Source organism: Triticum dicoccoides, chromosome 1B (genome assembly GCF_002162155.2).
Source record: "Triticum dicoccoides isolate Atlit2015 ecotype Zavitan chromosome 1B, WEW_v2.0, whole genome shotgun sequence".
Lineage (NCBI taxonomy): Eukaryota > Viridiplantae > Streptophyta > Magnoliopsida > Poales > Poaceae > Triticum > Triticum dicoccoides.
The window spans coordinates 614,941,956-614,963,180 of record NC_041381.1 but is presented as its reverse complement, the minus strand read 5'-3'; the positions used below and the strand labels follow the sequence as shown (position 1 = coordinate 614,963,180).

The following is a 21,225-nucleotide window of genomic DNA, read 5'->3' as shown; positions in this document are numbered from 1 at the left end:
GTGGAAGTGTTCTGAATCTCTGTCTGGCATTGTACTTACGCAAGCATTTCAGTTTGAAACAAAATTTCTTTTGAAACCCAGTATGAAAGCAATCTTAAAAGAAATTATTAGATCAGTTTGTTGTTGAGCCAGAGTCACACTTCACATGCCCTGGAGCTGATGGGGCAGAGAATCACGCTCTCGCTCGCTCGATATATACAGTGAAACCCGCGAATGATTCCAGTTAAGTCCACGTGCACAGAATTCTGCGTGACCAACTGCCTATATGCATCGGTTTTTGCCCTGTTTTTTGTTAATTAACTAGACAATTCTTGTCTTCTTAATTTAATCGATGGGACAAATCTTTTACCTCTGTTTTAAAAAAAACAAAAAAAAACAGAAATCATCAGATCAGTTTGTTGTTGAGACCACAGCCATGCATGAGAAGGCCCTGGTGATGAAACGACTAGTAGCAGTGTGCAATGCAGCTGACACTGACGTGACAGGAGAGAGAACACGACACAGGAGTTCTTTTCCAAGCGCGTTGATTAAGGTTCCAGCTGTTGTATACATTATTTTCAGCCGGCTGTACGTACTCAGAGTCTCAGATACACAATGACAAACCGTCCCCATCATTTTCGTACGCCGCATATGAAAGCGAGAAGCTCATCAAGTCGAGGAACGGACAAAAACGCGGCGCAGGGTCCCATTCCCCGCCGCAAAATGGGAGCTTCTCCATCGCCGGACTCCGGGGTAGAAGAACCATGGCTAACTTGGCTAGTGCCCGGCGCCGGGGCTCGGCACGGACCCCATGGACCTCGCGGCCCTCGAGAACCCCCTCGCCGCCGCCGCCTCGCCGCCTTGGAGGTGGATCACGGCGGCCCTGCCGCCCTGTCGTTCCTCCTCCGCCGCCGGCAGGTTGCGCCCTTCGCACGGCGCGCATCGGAGCAGCACCACCAGCAGCAGCACGGCGAGGAACAACGCCCGCGCGAGCTGCAGCCGCGGCGGCGGCCTCCTTTTGCTGCTGCTGCTGCGTGTCGGCGAAGGCGAAGCCATGCCGGAGCCGGAGAACGACGCGACGCTGCTCGATCGACGATCCGCTCCTGTGGGTGCTCTGGGAACGGGATGAGCTCAGGGAAGAAGAAATGGAGTGCTTGGCAGTTGGCTGGCTACCTGCTCTGGCAAAATGCTCGAGCTGGCGGTGGAGGAGAGGAAGGCGTCTCCCGCTCTATATATACAGCATCGCCGCGTACGTGGACGATTGTGATTTGCCCGTGGAGAATTCTTTTTCTTTTCTTTTGAGCAGACGTGCAGAATTCTTCCTGACCGACTGCTGGCCAAGTTAAGCATAGCTCCGTGTTAAAAAAAATATCTCACGAAAAGAAAGTGAGCGGCCGCTTCTCATTTTGAAAAATACTCCCTCCATGTAAGTTGTTTAGCTTGAAACAGTGGCGGATCTAGCCTACTAGGCCAGCAGTGTACTGTACATGTACACTTATTTTTTTTCTTTTCTTTTTTAGCTTTTCTACTATGCTATAAAGGCTGTTTTCAAATCTCAGGGTGGGCCATGGCCCACCCTGGCCACCCTCTACCTCCGTCACTGGCTTGAAAAATGTCTTATATTATATACTCCATCCGTCCGAAAATACTTGTCATCAAAATGGATAAAAAGAAATGTAGACGAAGGGAGTAGGATGGAGGGAGTAATTTATTGTCAGATCAGCTCACGGATTGGTTGGAGTAATGCGTAATCGAAATGTGCACCGGCGACGACAATATGGGTGAGTGCTTAGGGCATGTACAATGGAGAAAGTGGTATGGTGATGCCCCAAGATCCACGTAGGAGCAAGTAGATTAAACATCACCTTCATTCACCATATGGTCCCTCCTATATTCTCTCTCTCGTCATCTTCTTTTCCCTCTAAATCCATGGCTGCACATGTTTGATGTAGTCCTCTACTACCCTTTGCATATGATTTTGCCTCTTTCCTCTTCTTTTCTTCTTCTTTTTGTTGAAACACCAGTCTTCTCTGCAAGAGAAAGTTTGGCTCTGCAGGCAGCATTCTTTTTTCTCTGTCCCCTTTTCATCCAACGTGGACTGCAGGGCAGCACTCCAGCATGGAGCGTTGGCCATGCCCTTATAAATTCAAGGCTCAACCAGCTGACCTCAGTGACCTGTTTGCATTGCTTTTTCGGTCGGCTCCAAGCCTCCAACTGATTAGTATGTGCGCCAAGCGTTCCGAGACGGCTACATTTGGCGGCAGGTTAGAAAAAAAGGCCAAGCCAAAGTCAGGAGCACTATCAGGCTGCCAAGTGCCAACTCTGTTTTTTATAGTCCAAGTGTCAACTCTGTTATACGAACAGAATATGTAATCCACTAATGTGCCATTCTAGTCCTGATCTTAGATGCTCCTGCCACAAACGGTAAAATCCAAAAAAATAGCATACATTCAAAATTATTATTTTTTGCAACAAACATTGCTTAGGTTTTTAAGTGCAATTTTTATGTGATGGAATGGTATTGTGGGTATGGATAAAAATAAGAATAAAAATCAGTGCATTGAGAAAAAAGCCTTTTGGAGCATCAATTTCATTTTTCCCATTGCATTACAAATATTTGCAGTCACATTTTTTCTTCTTAATTTGCCAAAAAATCATGTCCAACAATTCTTATTACCTCGAGGAATTAAGACCTAAGAAACCCGAGTCATACTGGAAATTCACATATTAGTAGATGCAAACAACCATTATACTATACCAATATAGAGCGCACGGATTGAGCTGATCCAACAAACGAGGAAACAAGTTACAATTTACACCGGATAATTACTTGTGCGATAGTTTTTCCACTTGCTAGCTGAAAAATAGCGCACCCACTTAACATTTTAGTAGATATTTATTTCTCTATATTTTTTGTGACGTTTCTGTTCCGTTGGGGAAAAAAATTCTTGTGCGACGTCCTGTGTTGTAAGACCCGCTCCTGATAGTGACACCTGGAAAAACGAATCTCAAAGCACATATCCCTTTCTTCCTCCTTTGGCCTCTTTCCATCTCAGTTTCTCCTCCCGTCGCTCTCCTCCTCGACTAATTCACAGGCTCGCGGCTGCCCTTGGGGCTTGAGTTCAAGACCGTCCACCTCCCTATATCATTTTCTCGTTTCACACCCCGATGCGAGTATCTTGCGTCGCCTCAGCTGGTCTGGAGGCGACGGCAGCGCCGGCGGCGGCGGAGGTCTTGGGCTGATGGTGGCCAGCTGGCCATGGAAACACCGTGAGTCTGCGACTGGTTCTCGAAGGGTGCGGCATGGGAGGAGACGCCGAGACGAAAAGTGGCGGCGATGGAGAAGTTGTGTTGGGGATGTTGCCGGAGGTTGGATGTTGCTAGGGATGTGCTCTGGAGGAGAAAGAGAGAGACCAGAGGAGGAAGAAAGAGAGAATGCTTTGAGGTCCATTTTCCAGGTGTCATTATCTGGAGCGGGTCTTACGACGTAGGACGTGCGACCCTGGTCGCGTAAGATTTTTTTTCCGTTCCTTTGTGCTCCATTTGTTCAATGCACACCATGCATTGTTGTGCACGGTGCTCCCCTAAACCTTTCTCGTGGTTGCAGATATCAGTAAGGATATTACGTCATTTCTTTGAAACAAACACATAGTATGTGATATACATGCTCATCCTTTTAGTCGCATGCATATGCGAGTGTGTATCTGAAGAAACTGTGCACCCCACGTGACGACTAGTAGTAGCACTTTTCAAAAAGTGCTGCTAAACTTTTGTGGCGAAGGGAAGTGGTGGTCACTCTTTTTGTGGTGAACCTCAGGTGAGATTTGATAGGCCGCGCAACGACGAAAGTTGCATCGGTCCATGTCATTCTGTGTGTTTGGTTTATTCGGTTTACATAGTTCGGTTTATACGTTTTTCGATTTGTATAATATTAATACTTTGGTAAATATGGTATAAAATTAAAATACAGTTGACGCGAATGGTTTCAGTATATATCATAATAACCAAAGTTGACGCGAATTTAAAAATGACGTCGTAACAATTTACAAATTTATGACTCAAAACACATACTATTTTACACAAATACTATATAACTATATATATATAAGTATATATGCATGAATTGATTCATCCCTTGATTGTTACGGACGTGCTTAGCATTTTTTAAAGAGAAAAATAACTATATTACTAGAAAAATGTATGTGCTTGGTAGTGAATTTGAGCCATGTACAAGAAAGATGAGTAATTTGTATGGTTGTTTGCCTCAAGAAATATAAATTTATTTTTACATCGGTTTATTCGGTTAACCATTCAGTTTTCCGGTATATACCATAAAAACCAAAGTTCAAAACGGTATGAAAAGTTCATACCATACCAAATCCAGAAACCATAAAAACCGTAAAATTGGTTTGGTTCGGTTTATTTTCGGTATGATTTTTCGGTTCGGTTTCAAAATGCACAGAGTGAGGTCCATGCATGTGCGCGCCATTGTCTTCAGGGCTAGTAGAAGACAAGTCTTTTCTCCCCGCAAAGAAGAAGAAGAAGGCAATCCATTTTTATTTCCTTTTTCTTAATTATTAATTAATTAATAAATACTCCTACGTCGAGATCGAGTCAATTTGCAACGTGATGGTGATGCTAGCTTATTTAGCGATAGAGAACAAAATAAATTAGAGTTTTGCTTTGGTACACCCCCTTTAAAAGTTTATGCTCACCACAATCAAGCCGGATTGATTGAGCGCGTGCACCGGTCGAGAACATCATGTAGAAATTCGCAAAAAGAAAACATCATTGAGAAGACGACAAAGCAGTAAAATATGCAACGGAATGGCACGGGACACTTGGCTCACGCAGCCGACGTGAGTCACAGGGGAACGGCGACATCGTCGACACTGAAATTTCCATCAATCGACCAAACCTCGTTAAAATTCAGGATGCATCACGCATGCAACTACTTACACCATACTCACCGCGGTTCTCACACACAAACACGCCCGGCCCTTCCAAATCAAGGAGGACCGTTCATTCATTCACGCTCTATACTCAAGCCGAGGAACAAAGCGACGACGACGCACAAGCAGAGCTCCGATCCATGCAAAGACGCAAAACTTCTCCGGCGGGAAAAACCATGGGACTGGCGACCCTGCCTAATGTCCGACGCCGGGGCTGGGCACGGACCGCATCGACCGCGCGGCCCTCGAGAACCCCCTCGGCGCCGCCGCCTCCGCCGCCTCGACGTCGGGGCTCGGCGACACCCTGAGCACCAGGCCGCCTTCCAAGTGCATCACCTTGCCGCCCCGGCCCTGGTCCGCCACCGGCAGCTCGCGGCCTTGGCACGGCGAGCAGCAGAGCAGGACCAGCAGCAGCAGCACGGCGAGGAACGCCCACGCGCCCCTCTTGTCACCGCTGGTACGAGTAGGAGAAGGAGAACCCATGAATGATGAAACGGTAGGACGACGCTGCTCTGCTCGGGGAGAAAAATGGAGCTCGTGTACGTTGGAGAAAAATGGGGCTGGTGCTTGGCTTGCTAGCAGCTACGCTGACTGCCTTGGCAAAAGATGACTTGCTCTGCGAGCTGATGGGACACAGAGGCGCGCCCTCGCCCTATATATATAGCGCCGCGGATGATTCCAATTTCCAAGCTCCCGTGTGGAGAATTCTTCGTGACCAATTGCTGCTGAAATCCCACTCTATTAGCGCTCCACGTACGTTCGTCGAGGTTAACGAGAGTCGAAATGGTTATATGCCGGCGATGGCATGCATGTGTGAGTTAACTAGTTCTGACCTTGTGATCAAGAACTTGTCAACCAGCTGACTAATGTATTTTCTATGTCCAAATTGTTTGCATGGTTTTTTAAACCGAGAGTTTGGAGCGACTACATTTGGCAGCATAAGAGCAACTCTAGCAGATCCTGCAAAAACGCGGCCTATAAAAATAGTATATGGTTTCCTCTAAAACGGATTTATGGTATCATTTGTAATTTTGTATGTCGGCAGAAGAGATCATGTATAAACCAATTGAATTTACAACAAGCTCCCTGCAAAATAGCACAAAGCACCCTCACACATATAAAAGAAAAGCAATTGGATCCTACCTGCACTGACCACACGAACCAAGCCATGCACTGCATAGCACGTTCATGGGGGGCGGCCGGCACCCGGGAGCACGACGGAGAGTGGCTCACTGGAAAGTGCGAACCAAACCCGAATGGACGTGGACACCTTTGTGGATGGACGGCGAAGAGCCAAAGGGGAGCCAGAATAGGCCAAGGCTCTGCGCCAGGCAGAGGAGGGTGGCTGCACGCTCATCGCCGATCAAGCTGCCGTGATATCTGGCGGGCCTTAATTTCGTTCACGGCAAGGATGAGGATGACTGCTCGGACGGCAACGGCGACAATGACGGAGGTGCCAGCAGCCTCGGAGGCCATGCCTACAAGGTCACCCCTGGGTACCTCACATAGTTTTTATTTATTTATTGAACCTAGGCGAAAGATTTGCCATTTTTATTGATTAAGAGAGAATGTTAACAATGTATGGCCAAAGGCCAAATACAGTACATCACTCTGGCGACATAATGTTACACAAATGTTTTGCTCCCGCAAGGCTCCAAAACGAGCATTCCTCTTTGATCTTGGCGACCAACACTCCCACTGGAACGGCCATGTTGCGGAAAACTCTAACATTTCGCTCTTTCCATATTTCTCAGGAGATAAGCATCATCAGGGAGACAAGCGGCCTCCTCGACGGAGTTCGCTTAGTGGCATTCTGACTCCACCAATCCTTAACCGAATCCATACCAATCCAATCGTTGGGCTGGACATCGTGGAGTGCAGGCCAAGTTTTGATCATGCCCCAAACCCGAATGGTGTATCGACATTGAAAAAGAAGGTGGGCCGCTGATTCCTGGACAAAGGTTGCATCGGCCATCCGCGAAGGTGGAGTCTGTCAGCCGTCCTGGGAGATCCAGTAGCCATCCTGGACAAACTGGGCGATGTGGTCAGAGGAGATGATCGAAGCAACCTTCACCTGGGAGATCCAGTATCCATTAAGCAATGCCTTGTGGACTGAACCATTCTTTTTGTTGGAGACGTCGTAAATTTTGGGAGCAATGTCTTTGGGTCGTATGCCATCTAGCCAAGCTGACTCCCAGAAAGTTGCGCGGTACCTCGCATAGTTCAGACTAGTTGACTAGTTGTTTTTAATTTTGTTTGGTTTAAGTTTTTTTTAAATTGTATTTTTGATTTTATATGAAATTTAATAAATATCATCCGGCTCGCATGCACTTTTGTTAAATATTCGTTTGAGCTTGACCGGACGTGTGATGACCCCTATTTAATGGAGACCGTCTCTATTTCTGTTCGCAGACACGTTCGGACGTGCTCTTGGACATCTTATGGTGACCATTTTGATGAACTGGGACGGAGTTGCCCTACATATTAGCAATTGTTATGTGACACTCCCTCTGTATCACAATATAAGACACGGCGTATTTTTTATCTAGATTTATATCAAAAAAATTGTTTTATTTCGATACGGAGAGAACACATACATATCTTTCCTTTTAGTTGCACATGTTATGTGCCCCACGTGGGACTACTAGTACCTTTTTTTTTTTTGCGGGGGATGGGACTACTAGTACCTTTCAAAATGTCCTACCAAACCCCTAAAAAAATGTCCTACCAAAAGTAACAAAGTGGGCTCTCTCTTGTGTCCAGGCAACGACGAAAGTGCAACGGTCCATATGTGTGCACCCGCTGTCTTCGGGGCTAGGAAGACGTTCTCTTCACTTTCATTTTTCCTTGATTATTATAGTACAAGTCATTTTGCAAAGATTGCGCCAAGGTTGGACACATGTGCCGAAGACATCATCTAGAAGACAACAAAGCAGTAGAGCACGCAACGGAATGCCACGGAACACTTGGCTCATGCAGCTGACACATGAGTGACAGGGGAACGGCGACGTTGACACACAAATTTCCATCAACCAACCGACCAACCTCGTTAACATCAAGGACGCATCACACTCACACACAAACACACCCAGCCCCTCCACATCCGAAGCGAAAAAGTTCAAGCTCCGTTGCAAAGACGCAAAACTTTTCTGCAATGACCAAGCCTAATGCCCGACGCCGGGGCTGGGCACGGACCGCATCGACCGCGCGGCCCTCGAGAACCCCCTCGGCGCCGCAGCCGCCGATGCCGCCTCGCCTTCGTGGCCCGGCGACAGTCTGAGCACCAGGCCGCCTTCGAAGTGCATCAGCTTGCCACCCTGGCCCTGGTCCGCCACCGGCAGCTTGCGGCCTTGGCACGGCGAGCAGCGGAGCAGGACCAGCAGCAGCACGGCGAGGAACGCCGGCACGAGCACACCTTTGTTGCTGCTGCTGCCACGGCGAGTGTGGGTAGGAGAACCCATACCGAGACCGTAGGACGTTGCTCTGCTTCTGTACTGGACACGATCACCCGAGCTCAAGGAGGAAATGGAGCTCGATCGTGTTGAGAAATGTGGCTGGTTCTTGCCTACGCTGCTCACGCCCGATATATACATGGTGCCGCGGATGATTCCAATCAAAGCTCGCCGTGCGGAGAATTCCTCGTGACCAACTGCCGGCGGCCGGCCTTTGCTTATTTCTCAAACGGCGCAAGTAGTAGTCTAGATTTATTCCATGTTTTGTTAAAGCGGTAGTCAATAAGTTCCTCGTAAATATAGAGTATGGCTTTGCTCCATGCATGTCATGTGGAGAAAATGCTGTCCGGCCGCCGAAATGGCATTTTGTTACTATGTGCCGGCGATGACATGCATGGATTAGTTACTTAACTGGTTCTGGCCTTATGATCAAGAACTTGTCAACCAGCTGACTTGTTGTATTTTCGGTGTCCAAATTAACCCGGGGATTAGTGTGCAGGGGTAACTGATTACTCGTGTTTACACCGAGAGTCTCCGGAGAGACTACATTTGGCAGCATAAAGCGTCTCCTCTGTTAAGTAACTGAGTGCACGAATCATCGATTTAAGCATATGCTACACCTGAGTTATAGGCTTTAGTAGCGCTGGTTATTATGAGTAGCTTTCTTGACCTAGCTATGAAAATAAATAGAAATACCTGGGCTATTTCGCATCGGAATGTGGGCATGTTAACCAATGGTTAGCAAGCAAAAACCCAAGGAATCCACCAAGACGCAGACACCTTCCTGGATGGACGGCAAAGAGCCAAAGGGAAGCCAGAATCTAACTCGAGGAGGCCAAGGCTCGTGCCGGGCGGAAGAGGCCAACGGCCGCAAGCGCACTGCAGCAGCCGACTAGGGCTGCCGCGAAGACCACGATGGAGGTGCCAGCGGCCTTGGAGGCCATGCCTACCAGGTCATCGTCCGGTACCTCCGGTAGTTTAGACTATTTTTTTTAACTTCGTTAAGTGATTTAAAAAATTGTTACTTTTGGTTGTTTAAGAAATTTAACAAATATTATCCGGTTTGCATAAAATTCATCCACTTTTGTTAAATATTCGATTGAATTTGACCAAAATTTGGTTACTATTTCTGTTTGCGGACATGTCCGGATGTGCTCATGGACATGTTATGGTGTCCGTTTTCATGAACTGCGATGGAGTTGCCCTAACATATTATTTGACTATTTGTAATCTCAAGGTTTTTAGTTGCGGAAATGAAAAACTTCCGGACGTCACCAAAGTATGTGAAATTTCAGAAATCCTTTCAGATTTTGAGTTTTAAAAATTCAATAAACTTTCATGAATGTTAACCTAATTTGAATTTTAGATTGAATCTGGCTCAAAATTCCGGGGTTACAAGTAATTTAGACCCCACCGAAATATGTGAAATATCGGAAATTTAATTGAAATTCTGTTGAAATTCTTTCTTTTTAGCTGGACATGTTTTTTCGATAAAGGGTGTTTTTTTATTGACCCATAATGCAGCATCGAGGGATACAATCATCAGGAGTATACACCTGGCCTCTACATAGCTAGGATGCACATAGCCGACACACGCACACACACAAAATCACGCCAACAAATAGCAAGTCAAATAAGACCGAAGCTAATGCCTGGACGCATAAAGAAAAAGAAGAAAGAAAAAAATATCCTGAAGCGATCAAAACAGCGATCGATGATGCACTTCAGTAACCATCTGTACCAACCAACTTTTGACAACACATAGGCTACGAGAAAGGTTCTTCAAACACGACGTCTCCATAAAGGAAACGATACTTAGCTGGACATGTTAGCGAGAAACTATGTGCCCCACGTGCGACTACTAGTACCTTTCGAAGTGTCCTACCAAACGTAAGCAAAGTGGGCACACTCTTGTGGCTAGGCAGCGACGAAAGTTTTCATTCCTTTTTTCTTAATTATATAATACTTGTTGATTCATTCATTTTGCTTCTGTATTGAAATCTCTAAAACTTCTTATATTTATGAACAGAGGAAGTACCAGTCATCCTGCAAAGATTACGCCAAGATTGGGCACATGTGTCGTAAACATTCACTGAGAAGACGACAATGCAGTAGAGTATGCAACAGAGTGCCACGGAACACTTGGCTCATGCAGCTGACACTGACATTTCCTTGAATCAATCGACCTTGTTAAAACTCAGGATGCATCACGCAGCTGGTTACAGCACATGCACAGACACACGCGAGACCCTTCCCTCCCCGTTCGGAGGACCGTTCATTCATACACGCCCTATGTACTGTATCTGAAAGCGAAATGGTTCAAGCCGATGAACAAAGCGACGAAGAAGACCACCACGACGACGATGCAGACGCAGAGGCAGAGAGCACCCCTGCAACTGCAAAGACCATGAAATCACCGACCCTGCCTAATGCCCGACGCCCGGGCTCGGCACAGACCGCATGGACCGCGCGGCCCTCGAGAACCCTCGCGGCGCCGCCGCCGCCACCGCCGATGCCACCTTGTCGCCGCCAGGGCTCGGCGACACTTTGAGCACCAGGCCACCTTCGAAGTGCATCACCTCGCCGCTCTGCTCCTCCAGTAGCAGCTTGCGGCCTCGGCACGGCGAGCAGCGGAGCAGGACCAGCAGCAGCACGGCGAAGAACGCCCACACGAGCCGCGTCGACGGCGCGCCGCCCCTCTTGTTGCTGCTGCTTGGGCGTGTGCGGGTAGGCGAACCCATGCCGGGGCCGTAGGATGACGATGCTCTGCTTCTGTACTGGACACGATCACACGAACCGAGGAAAGAAATGGAGCCCATTCACGTTGGAGAACTGGGTTGGTGCTTGGCTAGCTAGTAGCTACGCTGCCTGCCTTGGCAAATGGCAAAAGATGACTTGCTCCGGAGCTGATGATGGGGCAGAGAGGCGCGCTCTCACCCGATATATATAGTGAAACCCGCGAATGATTCCAGTTAAGCTCCCCGTGTGCGTGTGGAGAATTCTTCGTGACCAACTGCCGGCGGCCGGCCTGAGAGAAGAGAGCGCCTTTGTTTTCTCTGGAACGGCGCAAGTAGCAGTCTAGTTTATATTCCATGTTTTGTTAAAGCGATAGTCAATTAGTTCCTCGTGAATATAGAGAATGGCTTGGCTCCATGTCATGTGGAGAAAAGGCTGTCCGGCCGCCGAAATGGCGTTTTTGTTACTATCTGCCGGCGATGACATGCATGGATTAGTTACTTAACTGCAGTGGTTCTGACCTTATGATCAAGAACTTGTCAACCAGCTGACTATGCATTTTCTATGTCCAAATTAACCTGGGGTTTAGCATGTAGGATGTTAGCAGCCTAGGTCCATCGGTATATGTTCAGACGTTTTCAGTGCTCATCTGATACTTCACTACAAGCAGAGAGCCCACTACATCTCAAAAGACCGGTCTAAAGGGAGTGTAGCACTCTCCCTTATAAGGAGCTCTTAGCCTCCTTCCATATTCGAGGTGGGACTAAAGTCACTAGCACTGCCCAAGGTCAGGTTCCTGACACCCCCCCCAGGGAAGCCTCCCTTAGGGTGGCGTGGGGCCCAGCTCTGATATCACTTGTTAGCAGCCTAGGCCCAGCTCCCAGTCCATTGGCATATGTTCGGGCGCGTTTTCAGTGCGCATCGGACACTTCACTACAAGCAGAAAGCCCACTACATCCCAAAAGACCGGCCTGAAGGAAGTGTGGCACTCTCCCTTAGAAGGAGCTCCTAGCCTCCTTCCATATCCGAGGTGGGACTAAAGTCACTAGCACTGCCCAAGGTCAGGTTCCTGACACCATGTGGGCTAGGCCGAGTTGGACGCTAACATCTGGAATCAGAGCCAGCATCGCCATGCCTTCCTGAGGGGCTTCTCAGGGGGATGGGATGTTAGGGCTGCTGTCCACCGGTGGAGGCTGGCTCGGTTTAGTCCCACCTTGCTTGCAGGAGGAGGCCATGACCAGCTTATAAGGGAGAGATTTCTTTCTCATTTTAGTCCGGGCTTTTGGGATGGAGTGGACTCTCCGCTGAATGCTGACCCATGTGTGCATAAACGTCCAGAACGCGAGTGAATGTAGGCTAGACCGAGTTGGACGCTAACATAGGAGTAACTGATTACTGGTAGTTTCGATCGAGAGACTACATTTGGCAGCATAAAGCGTCTCCTCTGCTTAACTAACACAAACCGCACGAATCATATCGGTTTAAGTATATGTGCTACACCCGAGTCATAGGCTTTATTAGTAGCACTGATTAAGTATATCAACTCCCTGGTAGAGGATCCTCTTGACCTAGCTATTGCAAATTAATAGAAGCCAAGCTATTTCGCATCGGAATGTGGGCATGTCAGCCAATGGTTAGCGAGCAAAAACCCAAGGAACCGACCGAGATGTAGACACCTTTCTGGACGGACGGTGAAGAGCGAAAGCGACGCCAAAATCTGACTGGAGGAGGCCAAGGCTCTGCGTCCAGGAGGAGGAGGCCGAGCGGCTGTGCCATGAGCTCACCGCGAGGGCGATCAGGCCTGCCGTGACACCTGAGTCCTGACTGGCCTTTTCGCCGGTGGAGGTGCCAGCGGCTACAAAGGCCATGCTTACTAGGTCACCGGCCGTTAACTTGTGTAGGTTAGACTACTTTTAAAAAAAAAAGTAGTTTGGTTTAAGTGAAACTTTGTGGAATTTCGTACTTTTGGTTGTGAAATATACCGAAATTAATAAATATCGCCCCGTTTGCAAGGATTCCGTCCATTTTATTTTAAGGGAGTACCTAGAACTCATCTAGATGAGATATAATTTGGTCTCATTCACATCGAAAACAGGAACAGATACAACCCACGTCAGCACACACGCATCTTATAGCATCACATCCAATGGCTATAAAAGGTGAATGAGACCAAACTATATCTCATCTAGATGAGTTCTAACAAAAATGTTATTTTAAATATTCGTTTAAGTTTGACCAGACATTTGGTGACTTCAATTGGATGAAGGCCACCCCTATTTCCGTTCATGTAAATTTTTTGGTGCCCGTTTTGGTGAACCGACGGAGTTGGCCTAGCACATTATTTATCATGTGATAATACGTACATTCCTTTTGGTTGCACACGTGTCCTTTTCAAAATGTCCTACCAAACGTAAGCAAAGTGGAAGTGGGCACTCCTCTTGTGTTCAGGCAACGACGAAAGTGCAAAAGGTCCATGCGTGTGGGTACTCCTCGGGTACAAGACATCTCTTCTCTTTCATTTTTTCCTTAATTAATATAGGAATACAAGTTATCTTGCAAAGATTACGGCAAGGTTGGACACATGTGCCGAAGACATCATTGAGAGGACGACAAAGCAGTGGAGTATGCAACGGAATGCCACGGAACACTTGGCTCATGCAGCTGACACATGAGTGACGTTGACACTGAGATTTCCTTGAATCAGTCGACCTCGTTAAAATTCAGGGCGCATCACGCAGCTGCTTACAATACATGCACAAACACACGCGAGACCCTTCCCCATTGGAAAAAGGACCATTCATTCATAATTCATTTAAGCTCTATACTAGGACAGTATCTCAAAGCCAAAAAAAGTTCAAGCCGAGGAACAAACAAAGCGACGACGACGATGACGGCGACCCAGAAGCAGAGCTCCGGTCCCTGTAAACAGGGCCAAACTTCTCTTCTCCGGAAGGAGACGGGGGAAGAAAGAACCGAGCCTGGCTAATGCCCGACGCCGGGGCTGGGCACGGACCGCATCGACCGCGCGGCCCTCGAGAACCCTCTCGGCGCCGATGCCACCTTGCCGCCATCGTTGTCGCCGCCATGGGGGCTCGGCGACACTATGAGCACCAGGCCGCCTTCGAAGTGCATCACCTTGCCGCCCTGCTCCTCCGCCACCAGCAGCTTGCGGCCCTGGCACGGCGGGCAGCGGAGCAGGACCAGCAGCAGCAGCAGCACGGCGATGAACGCCCACGCGCTCCTCCTGTTACTGCTGGTACGAGCAGGGGAACCCATGCCGAAACAGTAATAGGACGCTGCTCTGCTTCTGTACGTGCCCGGGGCCGGGGCAGAGCTGCAGGAAGAAACGGAGCTCGTGTTGCAGAAATGGTGCTTGGCTGGCTAGTAGCTACGCTGCCTGCCTTGGCAGAAGATGACTTTGCTCTGGAGCTGATCTGATGGGGCAGAGAGGCGCGCTGTCGCTCGATATATATAGTGAAGGGCACCCGCGAATGATTCCAGTCGGAGTAAGCTCCCCGTGTGGAGAATTCTTCGTGACCAACTGCCGGCGGCCGGCCGGAGAAAACACCTTTGTTTTCTCTGGAACGGCGCAAGTAGCAGTCTAGTTTTATTCCATGTATTGCTAAAGCGATAGTCAATGAGTGCCTTGCAAATATAGTACGGCTTTGCTCCATGTCATGTGGAGAAATCGTAGAGATTAACGATAATTGAATGTGTCATATGACGGCGGTGTGAGTTATTTAATTTGTTCCGAGTTCTGACCTTGTGATCAAGAATCTGTCAGCTAGCTGACTAACGCATTTTCCATGTCCAAACTAACCCGGGGATTAGCATGCAGGACTAACTGATTACTGTGTTTTTTTTTACACCGAGAGTTTTGATCGAGCGACCACATTTGGCAGCATAAAGCGTCTTCTCTGCTTAACTAACCAACCGCACGAATCATCGATTTAATTACATGCTACACCTGACTCATTGTTTCTTGGAGTGTGTGATGTTCCGGTAACTTAGCTAGTTACCACAAGCACCTCTCTCTTCATTAAATACATGTCACATAAGTAAAGTTGTATTGGAGTATGTGATGTTAATCCTAAGTTCCTCCCCACTGTGACCAGCCTTATAGCCTTTAGTAGCAAGTAGCGTTCTTGACCTAGCTATGAAAATCAATAGAAATACCTAGGCTATTTGGCATCGGAATGTGAGCATGTTAACCAATGGTTAGCAAACAAAAACCCCAAGGAATCGACGGGGACGCAGACACCCTTTCTGGACGGACGGCCAAGAGCGAAAGGGAAGCCAAAATCTGACTCGAGAACGCATTGCAGTTGCAGGATATCTGTGCCTTTTTCGTTCCCATGTGCTCTCTCGCTCGTGTCTTCATCATGCAGCCGATCGATCGATCGATCGATCGATAGACAGAGGTCCGCTAGGCTAGGCTAGGCTAGCTTGCTAGTTTCGTCGTGGAGAAGGGATTACGGCATATTCGAGGCTTCTGAATAGTGTTGTTAAACTACCTGAAGCTAAACCTGGGCAAACGTCGGGCCGGGCCGGGTTTCGGGCCGGGCTTGTAAAAGCCCGACCTTCATTTCTCAAGCCCGAGCCCGGCCCGAAGCCCGAAATACTCCACATTTTCAAGCCCGAGCCCGGCCCAAAATCAAGCCCAAAGCCCGAAAGCCCGGCCCGAATGCTGTTTTTTAGTACGCGCACGTGCAAGCCCGGCCCGAAGCCCGAAAGCCCGGCCCGAAATACGGAAAAATTGAAGCCCGAGCCCGGCCCGAACTATCTTTCGGGCTGAAAAACAAAGCCCGAGCCCGGCCCGAATGTCAAGCCCGGCCCGGGTTTTTCGGGCCGGGCTCTGGCCGGGTCATCGGGCCGGGCTGCCCATGCCCGGGTTTACCTGAAGCCTAGATTTCCCCCGACGAACATTTCTAGGTTATCATCTATCCCCCGACGAATATTTCTAGGTTATCATCGCGGCCGGCCATGATGGATTTGCGAAAGGGGGAGAACTATCCTAGCCAAAGTTCGTAGATATGCGTTTTTAAACTTGTCGATTGGGTCCAAAGTTTTACTTACTAGGACGACCCAATCAGCCTCGCGCAGAATATGCCAAAGCAGAGGACATGGCTGGTGTGTCTCTGTTGAGTGGGCCCATAGAGATCGAATGACAAAGTGCACCTCAGGCTTCAAATCAACAAATGTGTAAAACATTGGACGGCTAGGCGGCTGGAGGACGACGACATCCCAATGAAGGACGCCGCCAACGACAAACCGGCGCCACCCTACTCCTCCGCGCCACCCTTGCTGGTGCATTGCACCTTGAACATCGGCAAGGCCCGTGCCCATTACATGGACATGGTGCGGGAGGAGTACTTCCGGGAGGCGTAGGTTGACGCCGCCTACAACTACCACCTCCTCGAGGAGCACGCGCAAGTGGAGGAGCAGCTCGCCGCCGGCAGGGTGGTCGCGCCGGTCTCGAACCTAGCGGGGCAGGAGAAGTTGCTCGAGTCCTACCGCTCCGCCCGCGAGATCCGCCTCACACGCTGGCTGTACTACCAACGGGTGGCAGTCGCCTACAAGGAGTGCGACGACGTGGATGAGGCGGTGTTCGGCGAAACCAACGAGGAGGAGGAGGACATCGCCGAGGCCGCGCCCCGCTGCGACGACCATGAAGCTGACACGTCCGCAGATGCCGTCGACAGCGAGGAAGAGTACGTAGTGCACGATAGGCCGCCGTCGCTCGTGTCCTTGAAAGGCCACTGCTCCTTCCCTCCTGTCGATGCCAAGCCTGGTGGGCTCTGCATCGGCGACCGATTAATCGCTCTGCGACTTCGTGGAGGCGGACAACTTCACTTTCCGGGTCTTCGAAGGCAGAGCTGAAGAGCGCCGAGGCGGAACGGATGTTGCCGCGCCGGCGGCCATTTAGATAAGGTATTAAATGTACATTCAGAGTTGCCGGCGCCGCACCACTTAGTTGCCGGACACGGGAACGGGAGCCGCAGCCGCCGCCCCACCGCTTAGTTGATGTAAATGTAATGAAATCTTTCATTTTATATGATATGAGATTCGGCCGTGTTTAAACGAATTTCACCCGGTTGAGTCAAACTGTTGTTAAAATGTATTTGGCTACGGTGGGATTTGGCCTCCTGCATCCGTGTTCGCGGACGAATGTGGAAGAAAATTTGCGGGTTGCCGTTGAAGATGCCCTAGTTTGTTACACATGTTGCAAATCGACGCGCGAAAATCTTGGTGTTGTTCGGTCCTGAACCTTGGCGTATGCATGCACGCACCTCGATCGCTCCACCGTCTCTTTGCGGCGAACGGCTCTCCCGAGTCGCCGGAGTCTGTGGGGCATCAATCATACAAACACGGCCATCCCCGTCCGGCGTGTCGCCGTCACGCCTGCCCGCAGCGCGCCAGCGCCGCCGTGACCGCGCGCGTGTCATAACTCAGAACATTATTTTTCAGAGCGTTGCTATCGCGGCGCTGTCATGCATCATCATGCAGCAGAGAAAGCCGCGCACAGACAGCAGCAGGGCTCATCTCTTTCCCCGTCCGTCGCCAGCACGAGGCAAAAATAGCATCCGTGCAAGCGCAGCGCAGCGGTAGCCACTCGCGGCCCGGTGCGTAGACGTAGACGGCGGAGGCCCGCGCGACGTGGCAGCGGGTGGCCAAGTTCCGTTCCGCCATTCCAGCCAGCTCGCACGACTGGGACGGACGGACGGACGCGTACGAGGTAACCAACCAACCACCCACCCCACCCCTCGCGTGCAACCAGCCAAACCGCGCGGAGACGACGACGGCGATCGATCGGAGCCCGGAACCCCCTCCTCCTCCGGCCGCCGCCCGGGTAGCGATCACGACCACGACCGCACCCGACTCGCCTGCGCGCGTGCCGCTCTGCCCGTCGCCGATCAGGTAATTGGTTTGGTATGTATGATCTCCTCCTCGTCCGGCCCCCGATCAGGGCTGGCATAAACGTGTGATTCCGTTGGATACTGATATTGATTACGGCCGCCTATCGATCGATCTGGTGGATCTTCTTCCGTGCGTGCGTGCGTGCGTGCGCAGATGAGTGTGTCAGGGTCGGAGAGCGGGGCCTCGGCCAACAAGCCCAAGTGTATGTCACCATGATTGTGCCGCATTCTTTGATTTGATTTCCCTATTTTGCCGAGAGAAACAAAAATGCAGGCGCGTGTGTTCCTGCGACTGATTAAATTTCCGTTCCGTTTTGGCAGATTCTAAATTCACGCAGCAGGAGCTCCCGGCATGCAAGCCGTTGCTAACTCCCGGAATCGTACGATTTAATTATTACTCCATTTTGTTTCTCTTGTGATGGTCATTGCAAACGTAACATCGATCCAGCGCTACATCTTTGTCAACCTGAATGTAGTAACATGAAACCGTCGATTGATATATAGGTCATCGGCGCCTTCTCGCTCATCGGCATCATCTTCGTCCCGATAGGGCTCGCGTCCCTGTCAGCGTCGCAGGAGGTAAAAAAATTTTTCAGACAAATGCAGTTGCAGTGCTATATGAACAAAATGCATTTCATCTCTGCTGCTCCCTAATCTGATAATATTGCAAAATGCAGATTGTTGAATTGATAGATCGATACGATGAGGAGTGTGTCACCGCCAGCGACAAGATCGGGTTCATCCAGGACTCCAAGGCCAATAAGGCGTGCACCAGAAAGATCACGGTGCGATTCAGAGACACATCTTCTCATTCAGAAATGCGCCTGAACTTGAACAGAGGCAGCCCTGAAGATAACAGCTGGGCGTCTTTGTGTTCAGGTGCCCAAGCCGATGAAAGGCCCCATACACGTCTACTACCAGCTGGAGAACTTCTACCAGAACCACCGGCGGTACGTCAAGAGCCGGAGCGACCAGCAGCTGCGCGACAAGGACTACAAGGACCCCCAGGCGGTGATCAAGGCCTGCGACCCGGAGGCCACCACCGGCGACGGCTCCCTCATCGTGCCCTGCGGCCTCATCGCCTGGAGCCTCTTCAACGACACCTATGCCTTCTCCGTCAACAAGAAGTCGGTGACGGTGAACAAGAAGGACATCGCCTGGGCCAGCGACAAGAACAACAAGTTCGGCAGCAACGTCTTCCCCGTCAACTTCCAGAAGGGCGGCCTCATCGGCGGCGGCAACCTCAACGACAAGCTACCTGTATGCCACCAAGTGCATGCAGATATAACAGCTTCTGACGCGGCATTCTGAACTTGGGCTGCATTCGTTGAAATTTTGTAACAGCTGAGTGAGCAGGAGGACCTGATCGTGTGGATGCGGACGGCGGCGCTGCCGACGTTCAGGAAACTGTACGGGCGGATTGAGACGGACATCATGGCGAGCGACAAGATCACGGTGGCGATCCAGAACAACTACAACACGTACAGCTTCGGGGGCACCAAGGCGGTGGTGCTGTCGACGGCATCGTGGATCGGCGGCAAGAACAACTTCATCGGCGTCGCCTACGTGGCCGTCGGCGGCATCTGCCTCCTCCTCGCCATGGGCTTCGTCGTCCTCTACGTCGTCAAGCCAAGGTAAACACTAGTATCTGACATGTCATTTTCGAATAACAAGTATACATGTTTATGTGCAGATAATTCATTGTAAAAAGCAGCAAATCAATGTGAGGTTGGGTTTTGTTCAGGGCCCTCGGGGACCCAGCGTACCTTTCGTGGAACAAGGAGGCCGCCGAGTACTCGCACTGATCGAACGCGATGCTGAAATCACAAGGCCCATTTTGTAGATGGATGCAGCAGGGATAAAACGGTTTAGTAGCTGCTGTGCTCTTTCTGGTTGTTATTATTGTTGGAAATGTGAGCAATTTACCAAATAATTTTGCTAACGGAAATACTAGATAAAACATGACTAAAATAGCAAATATAAAGCAAGTCATGCAATCTGACAAAGAGAAGGTAAACATCGTCTGCATATATGAACTTGAGCTAAACACATCTAGAACAGACACTAGATGAAGTTGCTTATACGACATAGAACCTAACATACGTAGGGAAGAAACTAGAGCCAAGAACTGTAGCAGGACTTGTAACAGAAAGGAGAAGAACACATACGGCATAGCAACAGCAGAAGCGCTGGACTTGGGATCGGTGTCCTCGCCTGCCATGTCGTCGAGGAGGTCGTGGACGTCGGGGAAGAAGTCGTCAGCGACCGGATTGTCCGTGATGAAGCAGCCAGTAGTCGCGCTGAGCGCTCCCCAAAAACCTTATCACCCTTCTCCCGTACAGGACTCAAAAGGTGTGGTCTCGGAGGCCTACTGTCCCGACGTGCGGTGCACGCCGCAAGTCGGGATGAGGAAGACAGCAGCAGCTCAGAGATGGAACCGATGGCGAGGGAAAGAGTAGTTCTGGTGTGTCTCTCTGAGAGGAGCGACCTCCCTTTTATAGGCGCAAGAGAAGGAGGCAATAGGCTGCGCCGGGAGCTGAAGGGAATGAGGGAGACGAAACGAACATGCAGCAGCCGAAGAGGCGTGCCGTTCGGATTCAGTGTCCACTACAGAAAAAATGTTTCAGCTTTCGAGTGACCTTTCATATACCCGTAGTGCATGGCAAAAATTTAGACATCGGCTCGGCTCATTCCCGCAACCCGTGGCGCGGCGCGACGAGGCATGGCGAGGCGGGCGGCGGAGGAGGAGCGCGCGTGGATGTCCCTCTTGTTCTCATGCTCATACAAGTGGGGAAAGAACCTCCCTTATAAGGAGGTCCAACTCCCACTCAACTAGCAATGTGGGACTAAACATTAGTAGTATCTCTTGCCTTGCACAAATGGGCTAAGTGGGCCTCTAGGATTTATTTAGGAATTTCTGAAATAGTTATTGGGCTGCCCAAAATAGACTAAATTCCAGCAATCCCCCATCAGATCCCAGAGGCACATAGAAATTTGCCTTTGGTTCCAAAACACTGTTTTATATACCGGTACTGCAGTGGAGACTGTTAAGTTGAACTTCCACCTAGAACTCTATGCTACACTAGTACGCAACTTGAACAGTGGACTGGGCCTGGAACTGCAAGTTTTCTGCGAATCTATCTTCACATAAAGCCTTGATCGATATGTGGCTACCGTGGGTCTTCCCCG

At 49.8% G+C, this 21,225-nt stretch overlaps 1 protein-coding gene across 1 annotated transcript; it reads left to right on the top strand.

Moving 5' to 3' along the window:
* Window positions 1–18,190: 18,190 nt before the first annotated feature.
* LOC119310156 (ALA-interacting subunit 1-like) lies at window positions 18,191–19,934 on the top strand. The gene is made up of 7 exons (XM_037585994.1): window positions 18,191–18,239; window positions 18,358–18,416; window positions 18,541–18,615; window positions 18,714–18,821; window positions 18,916–19,296; window positions 19,381–19,670; window positions 19,781–19,934. Exons 1-7 carry the CDS (start codon window positions 18,191–18,193, stop codon window positions 19,839–19,841), a joined length of 1,023 nt encoding a protein of 340 aa, XP_037441891.1. The 3' UTR covers window positions 19,842–19,934.
* The last annotated feature ends 1,291 nt before the right edge of the window (window positions 19,935–21,225 follow it).

Excerpts from the sequence above, each read along its gene's own strand:
- LOC119310156 (XM_037585994.1), top strand. The coding sequence starts at position 18,191 with ATGAGTGTGTCAGGGTCGGAGAGCGGGGCCTCGGCCAACAAGCCCAAG. Across the intron at positions 18,240-18,357 it reads CTCGGCCAACAAGCCCAAGT|ATTCTAAATTCACGCAGCAG; the intron begins GTATGTCACCAT and ends CCGTTTTGGCAG. Across the intron at positions 18,616-18,713 it reads CCCTGTCAGCGTCGCAGGAG|ATTGTTGAATTGATAGATCG; the intron begins GTAAAAAAATTT and ends TGCAAAATGCAG.